This window comes from Epinephelus moara, chromosome 8 (assembly GCF_006386435.1).
Source record: "Epinephelus moara isolate mb chromosome 8, YSFRI_EMoa_1.0, whole genome shotgun sequence".
Lineage (NCBI taxonomy): Eukaryota > Metazoa > Chordata > Actinopteri > Perciformes > Serranidae > Epinephelus > Epinephelus moara.
In genome coordinates, this window is record NC_065513.1 from 39,474,214 (window position 1) to 39,490,708 (window position 16,495).

Genomic DNA, 16,495 nt, shown 5'->3' on the forward strand with positions numbered 1-16,495 from the left:
TTTTCTGACATGGTAATAATATAGTTCAGATATTCTGTCAACATTTTTTTCAGATATTTTAATAATAATAATATTTTCTGGACATCTTATCAACATTTCTTTGGACAATTTTTATTTTTTTCTGACATTTTACTGTCATTTTTTAAGATTTTTTCTTTGGACACAATTTAATATATTCAGTGTCATACTTGCATTTGAACATGTCATTGAGCTAGTTTGCCATCTCTGTGTAGTAGCTGTCCATTAGAAGCTCACTCTACAGCAGGAAACGGCACTTGAAAATAAAAGCTCCATGCCGGAAATTCACTGCACTTCAAAATCCATCCATCCATCCATTTTCATCCATTTTCATCCGCTTATCTGGGGCTGGGTCACAGGGGCAGCAGGCCAAGTAAAGCACCCCATCCATCCCTCTCCCCAGCAACACTTTCCAGCTCCTCCTGGGGGACCCTGAGGTGTTCCCAGGCCAGATGAGATGTATAATCCCTCCAGTGTGTTCTGAGTCTGCCCCGGGGCCTCCTACCAGTTGGACGTGCCTTTAACACCTCTAATTGGAGGCGCCCAGGAGGATCCTGATCAGATGTCAAACCACCTCAAGTGACCCCTATCGACACGAAGGAGCAGCGGCTCTACTCTGAGCTCCCTCTGGATGTCTGAGCTCCTCACTCTATCTCTCAGGCTGAGCCCAGACACTCCACAGAGGAAACTCATTTCGGCTGCTTGTATCTGCGATCTCATTCTTTCGGTAACTACCCAGAGCTCATGACCATAGGTGAGGGTTGGGACGTAGATGTACTTAAGTAAAACACACTTCATTTTAAAGTTTTTGTACTTCAAAAAAAATTGTGTTGTTTTACAAACTTGATACTTGCGGTCCATTTAGAAAGGATCTGTGACCCACTTTTGGACTGCGGCCCACCAGTTGGGAACCACTGTGTTAGTGTAAATGGACCGCTCTGCCTGTCGGCCCTCCTAAAAGCAAAGTTTCAGTTAATACACAGGTATAATATTCTAAATTCATGTTCTGACCCACTGAAGTTAGCAGATTAGTCAAGTGAGAGCCCCTTCAGCTTCAACTGTTTAAACAGTAGATGTGCTTCTCTCCTGGGGTACATACTACTGAATTACTTTCCACCAATACAAAACACTATCTGGATGAGTTGCAAGAAATGGATGAATGCTATAAGATTCTTTTTTATGATTTACCAGCTCATATATGGTCAATAAACGAGTTATCTAGAGACATGACCCTGATCCATAGTGGCGCTGCGCTCTGGCGCCCACCAGGGGGCGATAAAGACAGTCTAGAACAACAACAACAAATCAACGTCACTTCCGGTGCCATCACATATGATAAAGCGTTTGGAAACTGAAACTGTTGAAAGCTGTGACGAATGTGATGAGATGGCTTGAACGAGTAGCAGACAACCACATAAACAGGTGGGCAGATTTATTAACTTATTTCCTTCACAGTTATTTCATACGAAGTGACGGGAGGACGGTTATAAAGTGACCGGCTGGTTAGCCACGTTACATTAGCATTAGCTTCTCTCCATTCATTGACGTGCTGTCACTTCGGCTCAACTTGGTAGTTGAATAACGTTAGCAGATAGCTAGCAAGTTACTTAACCGGACTTTGTTGCTTTACAGTCAGAAGTCAGCTAATTAAATGCATCGCCACGATTTACGCAGATAGCCTGGTGCTGTGTGACGGTAGATTAGTGGTTAACAGGTGGCTACAGTACTTTTCAATAGCTAACAGTGGTGACTAACGTTGATTTAACCAGCTAGGTAACGACAGCATGACTAAACAACAACAGTGGCTGTTTGTGGCGTATACACTGCTGCTGTTAGCTAGCTAGCTAACAAGGGCTTCTTTTGCTTCAGCTGTTTCGATACAGCTAAAGAGGATATATTAAGTTAAAGGATGAGCATTGTCTCTACAGATGTTGAGTTGCAGTTTATGTACACAAATGTGACTGTGGAGGTTACTGCTGTTAAATATTTCCAATATTTGGATGGACAGCCCCATAAATAGGTTTTCTCACACTGTCCAACATGTACATTTACACAAGTACTGTACTTAAGTACAAATTCAAGGTACTGTACTTGAATATTTACATTGTATGCTACTTTATACTTCCACTCCACTACACCTCAGAGGTAAATTGTACTTTTAACTGCACTACATTTGTCTGACAGCTTTAGTTACTTTTCAGATTACAGATTTTCATCCTTCCCTGTTCAGTGAAAACCGCCTATCTCCAGTTGTGTTGATTGTGAATGTTTGTGATAAATTGAAGGTTTAAGGGTTCCCTTTATGTGTTAAGAAAGTTCTCCTCCTTTTTATTAAGCTGTATAGGTCATGGCCAAGGTCAAATTTATTTATATAGCACATTTAAAAACAGGTGTGTGGATGCGTAAGAGCTCACATAAGTAAGGAGGTGAATTAGCTCTGTAAAAACTCTCTTGGATCAGTTGGAAAATGCATAAATGTAAAGACAGTTTATCTCAAGCCACCTGGTTCTAGGTCTGGGCAATATATCCAGAACTTTATATCACAATATTTTTAAGCTATATCTCGATACATGATATGTATCGAGATATTTTTTAATCTCCTCAAAATCACTTGAATTAATGTGAGGACTGGTAGACAAAATCGAACATAACAGTATTTCTGAGCAAATACTCTCACTGGTGCAAAAAAGGGCAGGACATCAGCAGACCCAAGAGTGCAGGAGGGAGTGTGCCAGTGGAGGCAGGCTGTGGAGGGCTACAGTATATAGGTGATTATGTGGAGTTTGAAGTGGATACGCTGGGGGACAGGGAGCCAGTGGAGCTTATGAAGGATGGGGGAATGTGGTCACGGGTGCGGGAGTGAGTGAGAAGACGAGCAGCTGAATTCTGGATGTATTTTACAAAATAAATTCAGTTTGTGAAGCGGTGAACAAGCAACACCAGCGTCCTCTCACGTCTGGCACACTAGTACCCAACTATCCAACAGTATATAAAGGAGTTGAAAGTAGCACAGGCTTAAACGTCTGCTGCAGTAGATCCAATCCAAAAACATGTAACTGTGAAACACCGACAGGGAACATTTTACTGCATTCTCAATAAAGTTTTGAAGGCAGGACTTGTATTAGAGTATATTCTCAGTGTGGTATTAGTACATTTACTTAAATGAAGGATCTGAATACTTCTTACCCTACTGCTTATGTAGATGGTGATTACAAAAGCTGTTTTTATGTATTGTCTTGGCTATATCTATCTTGTATTTGTTTATATTGTGAGTCTATGAAAATAAGTACCATATTAGAAAATCAAATTGCACTACTTTATAAAAGGGTTAGTGTTTCCAAAGCTTGTCGTGTTCTGTGATTGAACAGGTACAACACTTCATCACTTTAAAACTGTAAATTATTAATTTTATGTCTTTTAAAACTCCTACACTACACTAAATTTACTAATATAAAGAAGCAAAATGGATGTCTAATTTATCTGTGTTGGTGTGATTTGGTAGAGAAATCTAGAGACGGAGAAGTCATGGCCTGTGCCCGAGTGCCACTGGATGAGCAGCAGGTGACCGAGCCAGGCCCGCTTGGAAAAGAGCACACACTGCCTGCACTGGTGAGTCATTTCACCTCATTTCGCACAGACATACACTCAAACAGCAGTCTGTGGTGCTCCAGGAATAACCTGGAGTTTTATCAGCGTCAAACCCTTTGCTTTCTGTTCCACACTAGCACCCAGCCAGGAAGGAGGAGCGCTGTTTTGTGCCTTACAAATCCCCACCAGAAGACAGCTCTCCTGCTGAGGTGGAGGAGTTTTTGGAACATGCCAAATTCATCACAGAGGACCTGGAGTGGCTGCTCGCACTGCCCCATGACAAGTTCTGGTGTCAGGTGAGGGATCATTAACATGTTAACATCTCTCTGAGCCACAAAGGTATAGCAGCTAGAGCAAGACTGTAGACTCAGTGTCGTAACGTAGAGTATTTTTTCTTTCCCACTTGTAAAATCACTCTCCCTTCCTCCCTCCTCTGCTTTGGTCGGTCACCTCCACCAGGTGGTGTTTGATGAGTCTCTGCAGAGATGTCTAGATTCATACCTGCATCAGGCTCCTCGCGGCCTTGACCTCGCCACCCTGCCCTCCTCCCCGGCAGTAGCCGACATGCAGCGTTCTGTCCACAAGGCGGTCTTCTTGACCTTCCTCAGGATGGCCACACATAAAGAGTCCAAGGTAGGAGCAGCTCCCAAATATGAACTCCACTGAGGGAGATGATGTTCTGCTAATCCCTAGTATTACCTGTTATAGTTTTAGTCAACTGTTAAGACAGCACATCAAACACAGTCATGTCACTGCCACTCCCAGTACAAACCCTTGACTGTGTAACCTGTATCCTTGTGTGTGCTTTGTGCGTCTCTTCCACAGGAGAACTTCCTCACCCCGGCTGTGTTTGGAGAAATTATCTATGAGAACTTCCTGTTTGACATTCCCAAAATCCTGGATTTGTGTGTGCTCTTTGGAAAGGGCAACAGCCAGCTGCTGCACAAGATGATAGGTGAGCTAAATCATAAGAATCCTTCTTAAGCATTATTGCGTGTTAAGAAATATTTTGATTTAAGCTGTGTAGTGCAGACTGGTAGTTTTTATCCATTTTGCCATATGATTCTCTTGGTTGACTTCCATGTTGGTGTACTTTCTCAGAGAACATCTTCACCCAGCAGCCGTCTTACTACAGCGACCTGGACGAGACGGTGCCCACTGTGTTACAGGTGAGCTCTGATTTTAAACATGCAAGTGTTTATTTATGTGGAAAGTGTGAGACTGGGTTTATTTAGTACTGGAGCCATAATGTAGTTTTTGTTCGTTAATTTTATCCTCATCTAAACACAAGGTAAATATAAATTTACACATGCAGTTATAAAACTGAACATAGGGGGGAGCAGTCATGTGTGAAGTGCGTGGAAGAGTGAATTTGCTGAGTGGAATAATGATTACATACGGACAGTGCTGTCAACCCTTCTGTGTTACGGTGAGAATGGGTATATTATTTTGAGAATAATTTGATTGCCATTTGGTGTGACATTGGTTTATTCTTAGCCCAGAAGACGTGCCTGGAACAAGTTCGCCCCTCAGTGGCTTCTTTAGACATTTTGTTTTGTTTCAAGTCACCACATTTAGGTTTTCCAAAAAGCTTAAGACATGGAACACAAAAATAATATACTATTTAGTTGTAAATGTCTATCTGTGAGGTTGTAGGTTATTTTCCTCCTGTCATTCATTTATTCTCTGTCACCCTCAGGTGTTCGACACCATCCTGGATAAGTGTGGCCTCCACTGTGAGGGAGCCACCGCCATGGAGCCCATGAAGCTAAACGCACACAAACAGCCCACTGCCATGACCATGAGCCAGCAGGTCAGACAAACACACACATCTCCTTTTATCACTGCATGTCATGAACTAATGTACAATAATAATAATATCTTGTGTGTTAGTGTTGGCACAAGCCCGTGCTCAAATGTAAACATCAGACAGTATTTAGCAGGCTGTTCTGGCCTGGAAACAAATTCTCTGCAAAAGAAGTGAAATGTGGAAGATAACTTTCTGCTTTAAGCCTCAATCAATAAATCAGGCTTTCCCGAGGAACTAAGCTGATTGGGAGTACTGTGGGATACTCAACTATCCGTAGTCATTTTACCACCAAATTAAAAAAATGTACCACCCAGTGTTACAAAATAGATATGCACTTCCCTAACACAACTTTTCCTCATCTATATGTCTGCCAAAAACTGAAATGCAACAGGCCTTTTCCTCTGTTCTTTTTTTCTGGTCACATGGCTCCAATTAAAGTATTTGTGTCTTTCTACTGTATAGGTGGCTCGGTTTTAAGAAAAGACCATCTTTCCAGCAGTGAATTACTTTTTTTTACAGTTACACAGAAATTTCTTTAAGTGTTAATGAAAAAATAAATCAGTATTACTGCAGTATATTTAGTGTTGACTGTAACAGATTGAGTGTAGAGTGTAGAACAATTAGTTTAATGATTAATCTGCAACTATTAAGTCATTTTTCAGGCAAAAATGTAAAACATTTGGTTTCAGTTTCTGAAATGTCTGATTTTATGCTTTTCGTTGTATTAGATTAAAGTAAATTGAATTGGCTGGACAAAGAAAAGACCTTTTAACATGACTTTTTGACTGGAGTTTGTGAAAACTGAACTCTTCTTTTGATATTTGGTTTACTAAAAGTGCCAGGAAGAGTTGGTAACAAGCAGCCAGTGTTTCATGTCAAAAATTTTTGACTGGAATAAGACTTTAAATTGTGGCTGATTGGATACACACTGACTGCTTCATGTCACTGATAGTATCTGTGTTTTGATTTCTTTTCTTAGGATCTTTCAGATCTTATTCTGTACCTGTGTGACTCGACCACCACCATCCATGCCTTCCTGGACATCTTCCCTGCCGCCTGCTCCAGCTTCCACTCCCACGGCTTCCTCAGCAGGTACACAGATGAAGTACAGCCGGCAGTATCGCCGCAAAAACCTTTGCTGAAGCTTCTCGTGATCATTTTGTTTTCTCTCCTGGCAGACTGACCTCGTTTTATGAGACCGCTGTGCCTGACCTCGAGAAGGCGGTGAGGAAGAGAAACTTTGATGATAAAGGGTGAGTTTATGCTGCATTTTATACTTTAAAAATGTAAGTGCTATGAGAGAATATTGAGACAGTAATGATAGTAAACAATCTCCTAAATTTCTCTGTTAGTCTTCAGGAGGACTTGTGGAAGAGGTTGTCCCACTCCTGTCGTAAGATAGTGGAGATGGTTCACCTGCTGCTGCATCACACCTGCCTACAGCCGATCCTGGAGGGGTGAGACGTCCAAACGCTCAACGTGCATCTCGGCAGAATTAGCATTAAATATACACTCATTAATTCTGCTGGATTTTGTTGCCTTGCAGGGGAGAAAACATACAAACGTTTGCAGAGGAGCTCCTACAACATTTCACATCTATTTTACCTGAGAAAAGGTAAAATTACTGGTTAAGATCAGCTCTGAGGCTCCTATAAGTGGTGTGTTTCACTTATTTTAAGTAAGATGACAAAGTGTATGAAGGGGTTTGTCATTTTGTTTCCTTGTCCTTCCAGGTTCTTGTCAGACTATGATGAGCAGTTCCCCATCGCAGACGACATCAGCCTCCTACAACAGGCCCTCCCTGTCATGTATCCTTATCAGCTTTGTTTTTTAATGGCTATAAACATTCTGCATACAGTGCCAGCTAAAAATATCTGGTGTTTGTTTTAACCAAGCTCAGCAAATAAAAGTCAAATTCAAGGCAAAGGTGTACAATAAAGTTTGGAAATGTGTTTCCAAATGTAAATATGTATATTTAAGTATTTTTCTAGAGCTTTAACTTTGACCATAATTAACTTAAAGGTCTATAGAAGTTTAATTTTAAGACTTGAAGTTACAAGGAAATGTCTTAAAAGTGTAATTGTGCTAGTACAGTACAATATATTTAGTGTGATGATAACAAATTGAGTCTAGAACTGCAACAACAAGTTGAATAATTTAATAGTTGTCAAGCAAAAATACAAAACGTGATGTTTCCAGTTTCTGAAATGTGAGAATTTGACACTCATCTCAGTCTTATGTTGACTAAAATTGAATATCTTTAGGTTTGAGACTATTAGTTGGACAAATAAGAAAATTCATAACCTCATTTTGGGCTGTAGAATATTGCATACTACTTTTTTCCTGATGTTATGATAATAATGTGATGATTTAAAGATTCATACAGGAAATGATCAGCAGATTAATAAATTCTATCAGTCATTAGTTGCAGCTCGGATCAAGTCAGCAGCCAGCTGTAGTGGAGAGACATCCGAGATGAAAGAGTCCCAAAACCAGACTTCACTATTAGTAGTAGCAGATAATAATGTCTGCAGTATTAGTTGTTGTCATTACCTTAACGGCTTGTTCCCCTCAGTGATGAGACCAGGACGTCCTACCTGCTGCAGGGGGTGGAGAGTGCCTGGGACTTTGTTGGGCGACGGAAACCACACAGCCAGATTCAACATGAGGGAGCAGCGGGTGGTGCTGCTGCTGGCGCCTCCTCAGCTGGATTTACTTTTCAGGAGGCTCGAGAGCAAGAAGAACGGGGAGGAGAGAGCCTGAGCGGAGCAGAGGCCATGTTGGATGTTCCCCGGAAAGGAAACAATGTGAGTTCTGTAATTATTACAGCAGTGACAGCTCAGTGTCCTGTAGACATCATATTCATTTTCAAAGACAATGTTATATGCTTGTTTGCTTAACAAGGTACGTTAAGGTAAAATCTAGGGCTGCAACTAATAACGATTTTCTCATCTTATGTCCTTATTTTCTTATTAGTTTTGTCTATTAAGTGTCAGAAAATAGTGAGAAATGCCCTTTATAATCTCCCACAGCCCAAAGTTAACATTTTTAAATTGCATGTTTTTTACAACCAGCAGTCCAAACTGGAAAGTGTTTGGATTTTTTTCATTAAAAATAGCTAAAACCTTTTTTTTAATTCAAAATAGTTGCAGATGAGATGCAAGATGAGTGAATGACAACTTAGGGGAGCAAGCATGTAAATGATGCACACCCAGGAAAAGTGCATGCATTAAAAACAAAATATATTTTCCGTGTCACTTAACCATTGCTGAGTTGTCCATAGAAATCACTAACTTTAGCAAACAGCACTGGCAAAAATGACAGGACATAATTCCCCCTACACTCGCGAGGTGCCTCTTGTAGCCATGCAGCCAGCAGCTTCCTACAAGTCATCATTATTAACCCGACAGATGCTTGTTAGAGGGACGCAGTTTGACGCAGTAGCTGAGGAATGTATTAAAGGTCAGCTATCGAAAGTGAATGTGTATACAGATCATTTCATGTCACATTCAAAGAGCCGCAGCAGAAGTTTCTGAGGGCTGTCATTGGCCCGAGGGCTGCACTTTGAGAAATGATGTCCTATACTATGACTTTTTTAATGGCAATCTATACCATTACTTTGTTTAGGACATCTTTTATTTCATACCACTCTTTTAAACAATATTTTATGTCATACTGTACTATAACAAATGGTAATGATGAAGATCCAGTAAAACTGAGCAAAGCTGCAAAGAAAAATGCAAGGGAGAGGGAGAAAAAAAAATGACTCAGGTAATAAAAACTTGGAAACACTTAGTTTATTGTGTAGCATTTTTAAAACTCAAAGGAGGTGCTCAACGTGCTTTTTATAAAGCACAAAACACACAAAAGTTGGAAGAAAACATGTTATATTGGAGTTTCAGTGCATTACAACGCAGAGATAAAGAGCTATACATATCAGCTGTGTGATAAAACTGTGGATTTCACAGGTAAAAATTGACGTAGAGACGACCCAGCCTGACTCTGACAGTGCACTCTGTTGTCTGTTTGTCCTCAGGGTGCGGTGTGTCCTGTGAGCGAGGCAGAGCTGGAATCTCTGCTGTCATGTATCAGGGACCTGCTGCCTGATTTGGGCGAAGGCTTCCTGCTGGCCTGCCTGCAGGAGTACGGCTACAACTCTGAGCTGGTCATCAACAACATCCTGGAGGACCGGCTGGCCCCCAACCTGGACAAACTGGACCGAGCCATGCCAAGGTGACACCACACACTGGGTTTAATGCTGAAAGCGTTCTGTTAAGATTCACATGACATCACACTGTAATGCAAGGCACAGTATATCAGTACTAAGTGTAGGTTGAATATGAAATATGATCATCACAACATTCATAATCCGCAATATCTCCCAAAGGGCTGCGACTAATGACAGTTTCCTTTATCGATTTAAACTACTGATGAATTATTGTTAAGTCCAAGAAATAGTAAATGAAATGTTAAAAAATAGATCCCAGACTCTGATGTTTTTTAATAGTTTTGTTTTGTACAACCAAGAATCCAAAACTCAAAGGTAGTCATTTAATATTCATATAAAGTAGAAAAAATGAGCATATCTCTAAAATTAGAGCCTAAAATCGATGAATCTTTGGCGTATTTGCTTGATAAATTACTTACTTGGTTACTCGAAACTCAGAAGTGTTTTTTCTAATTTTTTTTAGACAAGTTTTGTTGTGCAGATCATTTGTGGTGGACAGAGTGGATATATTTGACCCCTGCTCTTCTTCTTCTGTCCCTTTAGGCCAGTGAAGGAGAAGCTTCCAGATGTTCTGCACACCAGATCCAACGTGTTTGATGATGATGAGTTTGACATCTTCCGCAGGGACCAGGTGGACATGTCCCGCATCTGGAAGGGCAGGAGGTAAGAGCATTCAGGAGGATTAAAAAGTCCTGCGGCCAGATTCATAAAACTCTGTGCAGATTCACGACTAAAACTATGTACGGTATACGCATTCTTGTCTTCAGATTTATAAAGACGTGTCACCTGATTCTGTTTCATAAATCTTGATCATTGTAGTGCTGGGCATACATGCCAAAAGCATCATTTCCACACCCACAGTTCACCATAAATGGATGTAGAAAAAGCCTTAAACATACGTTAGCATATCCACTCATTAGAGTGGTCAATGAGAAATACGGGAAAGAAAGTGTACTTTCACCGACTGTGTCTCATCACAGAGGTTCCCCAACGCTGCCAGAGCAGCTGAGGATAACTGTAGTGTCCGTACCTCTAATTCACCCTCATCGCAGTAAAATCTCAATCATTATTATTATTAAACATCAGAAGGATGATCAATGATTCTATCTTGCCCTCATGTTGAAACTGACTTTATGAAGTGCTTCTCAGGATAAAATTATGATCATTAACATGGAGATTAATGTAAATTAGAAGAATGATGAAATTAATCACTCCAATAATTTTAAATCAACATTATAAATGTGCCTTTGATCGACATCATAAAGAATGCAGTGTAGCAAAAATAATAATGGATGAAATTGGCAAACAACCTCAAAACAATGTAATACATCTCTCAACTTATATTCAATTTCCTCGCCATCATATCATCTGCAGCTGTCTCAGCTAAGAAGAAATCAGAAGTCTTTTATATACTGGCATTTTTACTTGTGCACCCATGAAATCCTGCATATATTATACATATATTATATATATATATTACATATATTATATATATATATATATACATATATTTGTATTAAAAGAAGAGAAGAATAGGTGAGACTGACCAACGTTGAGTACAATCTTGTTGTGTTTTCCTACTCCCGTAGGAAAGGTGAGAGCACTCGAGAGATGCTGAATGACAAGCAGCACATAGCAGAGCAGAAAGCTCGTTATCAGGCCTACGAGACGGTGGTGGATGAGGTCGTCATTGAACCTGGTGAAAGTGCAGAAGCCTACGGCCTGGACGACTATGACGACGAGTACGATGACACCTACGACATGAGCCAAGTGGGAGCGAATGACCTGGATGGAGACAGTTTACTGAACAGAAGGTAAATCAGTTTGATAACGATGAGGTCAACATAAGGACATTTTAACTTTGACAGAACGTTTTCTAAATCTGGAATATGTTCGTTTTGTGGATGCAAAGTATTCAGAGTACTTTTTTTTTTTCGCATTTTCACTTTGTGTCTCTGTTTCCCCGCAGACCTTTCACAGTCCCACAGGTACTGAGAAAAGGAAACAAACCAGAATTGGAGGAGGAGGATGAAGATGAGGAGGAAGACACACTTCAGGTACTGAAATCATTCCAAAACAGCAGATCAGACTTTACAGAGAAGAATTCTTTTTGACCCGTTTTAAAGCTCAGTTAAGACGTTTGCAATGAAACGCTTAAGCTACAATTGTGTGGTCACTGTATCTGCATGTTTATTTTGTTTGCTTTCTTTTTCGTGTGTTTTAACACGTGAATCCATTTTATTTCAGAACAATGTGAACAAGGACCAGTTTGTGCAGGACCCGGCTCTGCTGAGAGAGAGGGCTGAGGCCAGGAGAGCTGCCATGCAACAAAGGAAAGGGTAAGAAGTCAGTATTCACTTTGGACACTCTTATTGTGTCCAGATGGTTTTCCATCCATTAAGTTTCTTCATGAAAAAAATGTAGACTTCCTTCCTCCTTTTCTTCCCTCTCAGTAAAGGTTATTCTCCCTTATCTGAACAGAGGTTTTATGCATAACGGGTGTAAGACATTCAGATTGTAAACCCTTCGAGACAAATTTATGTACATAACATTGACTATCAAAATGATAAGCTAAATTGAAAAATAGTAAAAGCTTTACTCCTTTACCTTGGATGGAAACACATTTAATTCCTCTGTCTCAAACATAAGTTCTGGTATAACTTCAGCTGATGGCTCCATCCACATCTCTTTTCTTTTCCCTTCATCCCTCTCTTCCAGTTTCCGACCAGAGCGTTCCAGTAACGTGGTGGGCCAACCCAAAGGCCAAGGACAAACCCTGGAGACATACCTGGACCGACGCAAGAAGGAGGCCAACAAGAGCCGAGGGGCAAACCACAACCGCCGAACCATGGCTGATCGCAAGAGGAACAAAGGCATGATCCCCTCCTGACCGGCGTGACGGCCTGCTGCTCGAACCAAAACAGACTGATGGTAGGAGGGAGGGACGGCAGGAAGGTAGCTGAGGTGTGCGTCAGTGGAGGGAGAGAAAAACTGGGGCTTGTGACAGGTGTCGTTCTGGGTTAAACTTTGTGCCCAGATTTGTCCCCACGATCACACCTCAGCCCCGAAGTCGCCGTCTTTGCTCGAAGGAAAAGCTACGGAAGGTTTTCAGTTGGTTGAAAGTTGCATTAGTTTAATGACTTATCAGAAGTTGCCAAGCAGCTTGTTGACATGTCGAAACTGAACATCATCTTTTAGTGTTTGAGCCTAAAGGACGTTCAGCCCTTTGGCCCAAATAGTTTTCTTTTATAGCTCATTATAAAACCAAAGTCCTGAGTGTGAGCCAGAGACCGAGGACAAAGAATAAGACATTTATTTTTGCCAAGTAACAAATCAGTTTATTAATAAGATTCAGAGTGATTGAATGAAGTTTCTTTGACATCATCATCATCATCAAATAGACAACATAGGAATAAAAGGAAGCGACATCCAGGGTTTTGGAGAAACTGTGGTTTCTTCTGTAGCTGGAAGAACAATTACTGACCTGGTGATCAAGTCTGGACATCAGTGGCACACTGTGTTGCTCCTTGTACTCATCGTCTACGAGAAGCTTGTGTTAAAGCTTGTTGCATGTAGCGTTCAAGTGCATGCATGCAATGTCATCCACCCAGTTCACACCACTTTTGTCCAGCCTTCGTAAAAACAAAAGAAGTTTCTAGAAAAAGAACTCAACTCATAATGATGCTGTTGTGTTTGGAAGCACGTGCTGTACAGAGGCGCCTCACCTCTCTCACACTAACTGTGGGGAAACCTCCGACATGTTGCCATGCACAGACTATTTTCTATGAAGAGAACAGATCTATCAGAGCATTTTGTAACAAAAAAAGCACATTTAATTGCTTTTTGAAGTTGACATTACAAAAAAGAAACATAAAATAAATACTATAATTCTATGTTTTTGACATCTTTTTTTTGAGTTTGAGTCATCAGACTAACTGCTTTTTCCTTTCACAGTAGAGGGTGTTTGAGACATCACTGGAGATGCCTCAGAGTACAGCTGCACAGTTAGGGCTGACAGTATGATAAGTTATTTGGTAAGTGAACTGTTTTACTCTGCTAGAACAGTTTTTGGCCTCCAATTTCAAACTAATTTACAATTTTAATATTTTAAATTGTATCCAAAGGAATGGTGCGACATTTAGAGAAACATGCGATCTTTCTTTCTTGATTAAAGTAAAGTGAGAAGATCGATTCCTCTGATGTCTGTACATAAAGTATGAAGCTGCAACCAGTTAAGGAATACTTCAACCCTCAGATCTGTGCCGTAAATCAGTTACTCACTCTGTCTCCTGTTGAATTTGTAAAGAAAACATTTTTCCTTGGATGCCTTCATGATGAACGAAGAATCCAAAAACGGAGAAAATTCTTGAAGTAAGGCGACCGCATTTACCAACAAACCTAGATCAAAACATTTATTAAACTGTCACACAACTCGTGCTGTATAATCCAAGTCTCATTTATGCAGGCCTATGTTAAGCACTTCCCAAACACGTGTTTTCGCTAAAATTTAGCAAAAATGCATGTGTTTTGGAAGACAATTGAGACTTGGATTATACTGCATTAGTTGTGTGACAGTTTGTAAACAAATGTTTTGATGTCGTTTTGTTGTTGTTAAATGCGACTCCCCTTTACTCCGATTCATCAAGAATTTTCTCCAGTTTTTGGATTCTTCGTTCACTGTGGAGGCATGCAAGAGGAATGTTTTCCTCATGAATTCAAGGTAACGTGGTGAGTAATGGGTAAACAAATTATCATTTTGTGGGTGAAGTTTATCTTAAGCTTAGCATAAAGACTGGAAATGGGGAAACAGCTAGCCTGGCTATGTCCAAAGGTTACCAAAATCTACCTAGCAGCACCTCTAAAGCCACTAATTAATGTGCTGTATCTTGTTTGTTTAATCTTAAGCGTAAAGGACCAGTTGTAGATGAAGGTTGCCAATCAGCGGAGAGAAGCTGCTGTTCCCGACAAAGAAATAACGCATCACCCTTAAAACCACAACTGGTCAATGTTACACTTTGATTTCTGTACAGATTAAACAAAGAGAAATGGCAAATTAATAAACTTTAGAGGTGCTGGTTGGCAGCTTGAGTTTTCAAACTGTTTCCCCGTTTCCAGTCTAAGTTAAGTTGTGCTCGTCGGCTGCTGACTGTAGCTTCATACTTACTGAACAGGCATCAAACTCTTAACAAGAAAGTGAATAAGCGCATTTCTCAAAATGCTGAACTATTCCGTAAAATGAAAAATAAGCACTGAAATTAGGCAGGTGCTTTTCTTTACACAATTATCACTGCCATAGAGCCAAGTGGTTTAATACAAAATTGTAATGAACTACGTTATTACCTGTGCAGCCGTACGTCAGTGAGAGGACTCGTTTTTTACATGATGTATGAGATGACCTTCTGTTGGACCAGTTCTTTGTTTCTAACTTCTTCACACAGACCTTCTTAAAAGAGAAAAGCAGATAAATAATATAATCAAAGAAGAGTGAAAATCCAACTGAACAGTGGCCACGAACTCTACAATATGTTTACCTACCTACCTGTTTAACATCTCTATCACTAATAGTTTATAACGGTGTAACTAAATCAGCTACTGTAACGTACACAACGTAAGTAGAATTTAAGAGGTGTGTTTGTGGTTTCCTTCACTCTGTAGTTAAGTCATAAGGCATGTTAAGGACAAGTGCAAACACTTTCCACGTCTGCTACCACCTGGTTACTTCGGGACTACAACTACAAAACCTCAACAACTAACATTTAATACCAAAGTATGAGTTTGGACACTATGTTTAAACTCTCACTTGATAAGTTGGTTATTGACATCATTTGGCCCTAAAGTTAACTTTGACACCAGCCAGTCGATCAGTTTCTTCCTGCGTAAATCCATAAAGCATTGAACGTCCATGCAGGAACAACGGACCCACGAGTACTTGCTGAGATTATCAGTGTTTACTCATTGAAAGCCAAATGTCTTGTTGCTCAGCTGTTTGCAGAAACAGAGCAGAAGGTGTTTGTGTTAAGAGTCACATTGAGCACAAACACCCTCATGAGTCACATCTTCACTGCTGTAGATTACACATACAAATACTTCCACAATTGTACAGTAACATGATCCCAGGAAGAAGTACTGTTTACACACAACAGTACCAGTACAGTACTTCATAGTATTGTGTTTACATTACCACTGTATCTCTCTGAGACTTGTTGCACCCACCCGAAGGTCAAATGTCAAAATCTGACTGCTCCACAGTCTAGACGGCCGGCTAGCTGCTGTGATGAGTTTATATTTGCTCCCACAATCCATTGCTGGAAGGAGGAAGCGGCGAGGTCAGTAAAAATAAAAACGGCTACTGGAGTGTCACCGAGGAAGAGACAAGACTTTATTCCCAGAGCTGCTGCTGCTGTGTCTGTGGAGGCGAAGCGACTGTTAACTGTCTTTGCAGACGCTGCCTGGAGAGGGTTGAAGAAGAAAGGCATTTTGATATAGAGCTGAAACAACTCAAATCACAACAAGTGTGTTAGAGAAACAAAGAGAGTTAACGATTTATCTTTAAGTTTTAGTGTGTCATATAAAAGTGTAATAACTCAGTACATTATGCAATAAAATAATGTCATAGTATGCATTTCAAAAATGTAATAAAATGTCATGGTGTAGTATCATTGTCATACTACAATATGTCAAAAAATTATGGAAGATCATCATAGTATAGTATGTCGTCAACAATCATGAAAAAACATCATAGTATAGTATGTCGTCCAAAATCATGAAAAAAAGTCATAGTATATAGTATGTCATCCAAAATCATGAAAAAAAGTCATAGTATAGTATGTCGTCCAAAATCATGAAAAAAA

At 40.2% G+C, this 16,495-nt stretch overlaps 2 protein-coding genes across 3 annotated transcripts in view; one reads left to right on the top strand and one right to left on the bottom strand.

Moving 5' to 3' along the window:
• The first annotated feature begins 1,242 nt into the window (after positions 1-1,242).
• ascc2 (activating signal cointegrator 1 complex subunit 2) lies at positions 1,243-15,987 on the top strand. Its single transcript, XM_050050623.1, has 19 exons — positions 1,243-1,440; positions 3,521-3,627; positions 3,744-3,902; positions 4,066-4,239; positions 4,432-4,561; positions 4,708-4,775; positions 5,306-5,419; positions 6,396-6,508; positions 6,595-6,669; positions 6,769-6,873; positions 6,963-7,031; positions 7,150-7,224; positions 7,992-8,223; positions 9,453-9,649; positions 10,188-10,307; positions 11,234-11,458; positions 11,614-11,701; positions 11,892-11,983; positions 12,363-15,987. The coding sequence occupies exons 2-19, from the start codon at positions 3,544-3,546 to the stop codon at positions 12,532-12,534; spliced, it is 2,292 nt and encodes a 763-aa protein (XP_049906580.1). The 5' UTR covers positions 1,243-1,440; positions 3,521-3,543; the 3' UTR covers positions 12,535-15,987.
• Positions 15,953-16,495, bottom strand: part of rnf215 (ring finger protein 215) — a 12,668-nt gene continuing 12,125 nt past the window's right edge. For both annotated transcript variants that reach the window (XM_050050625.1, XM_050050624.1), the window contains one exon: positions 15,953-16,093. In XM_050050625.1, the coding sequence (XP_049906582.1) occupies positions 16,071-16,093 (23 nt within the window). In that variant the 3' untranslated portion in view covers positions 15,953-16,070. The remainder of the gene's footprint in view (positions 16,094-16,495) is intronic.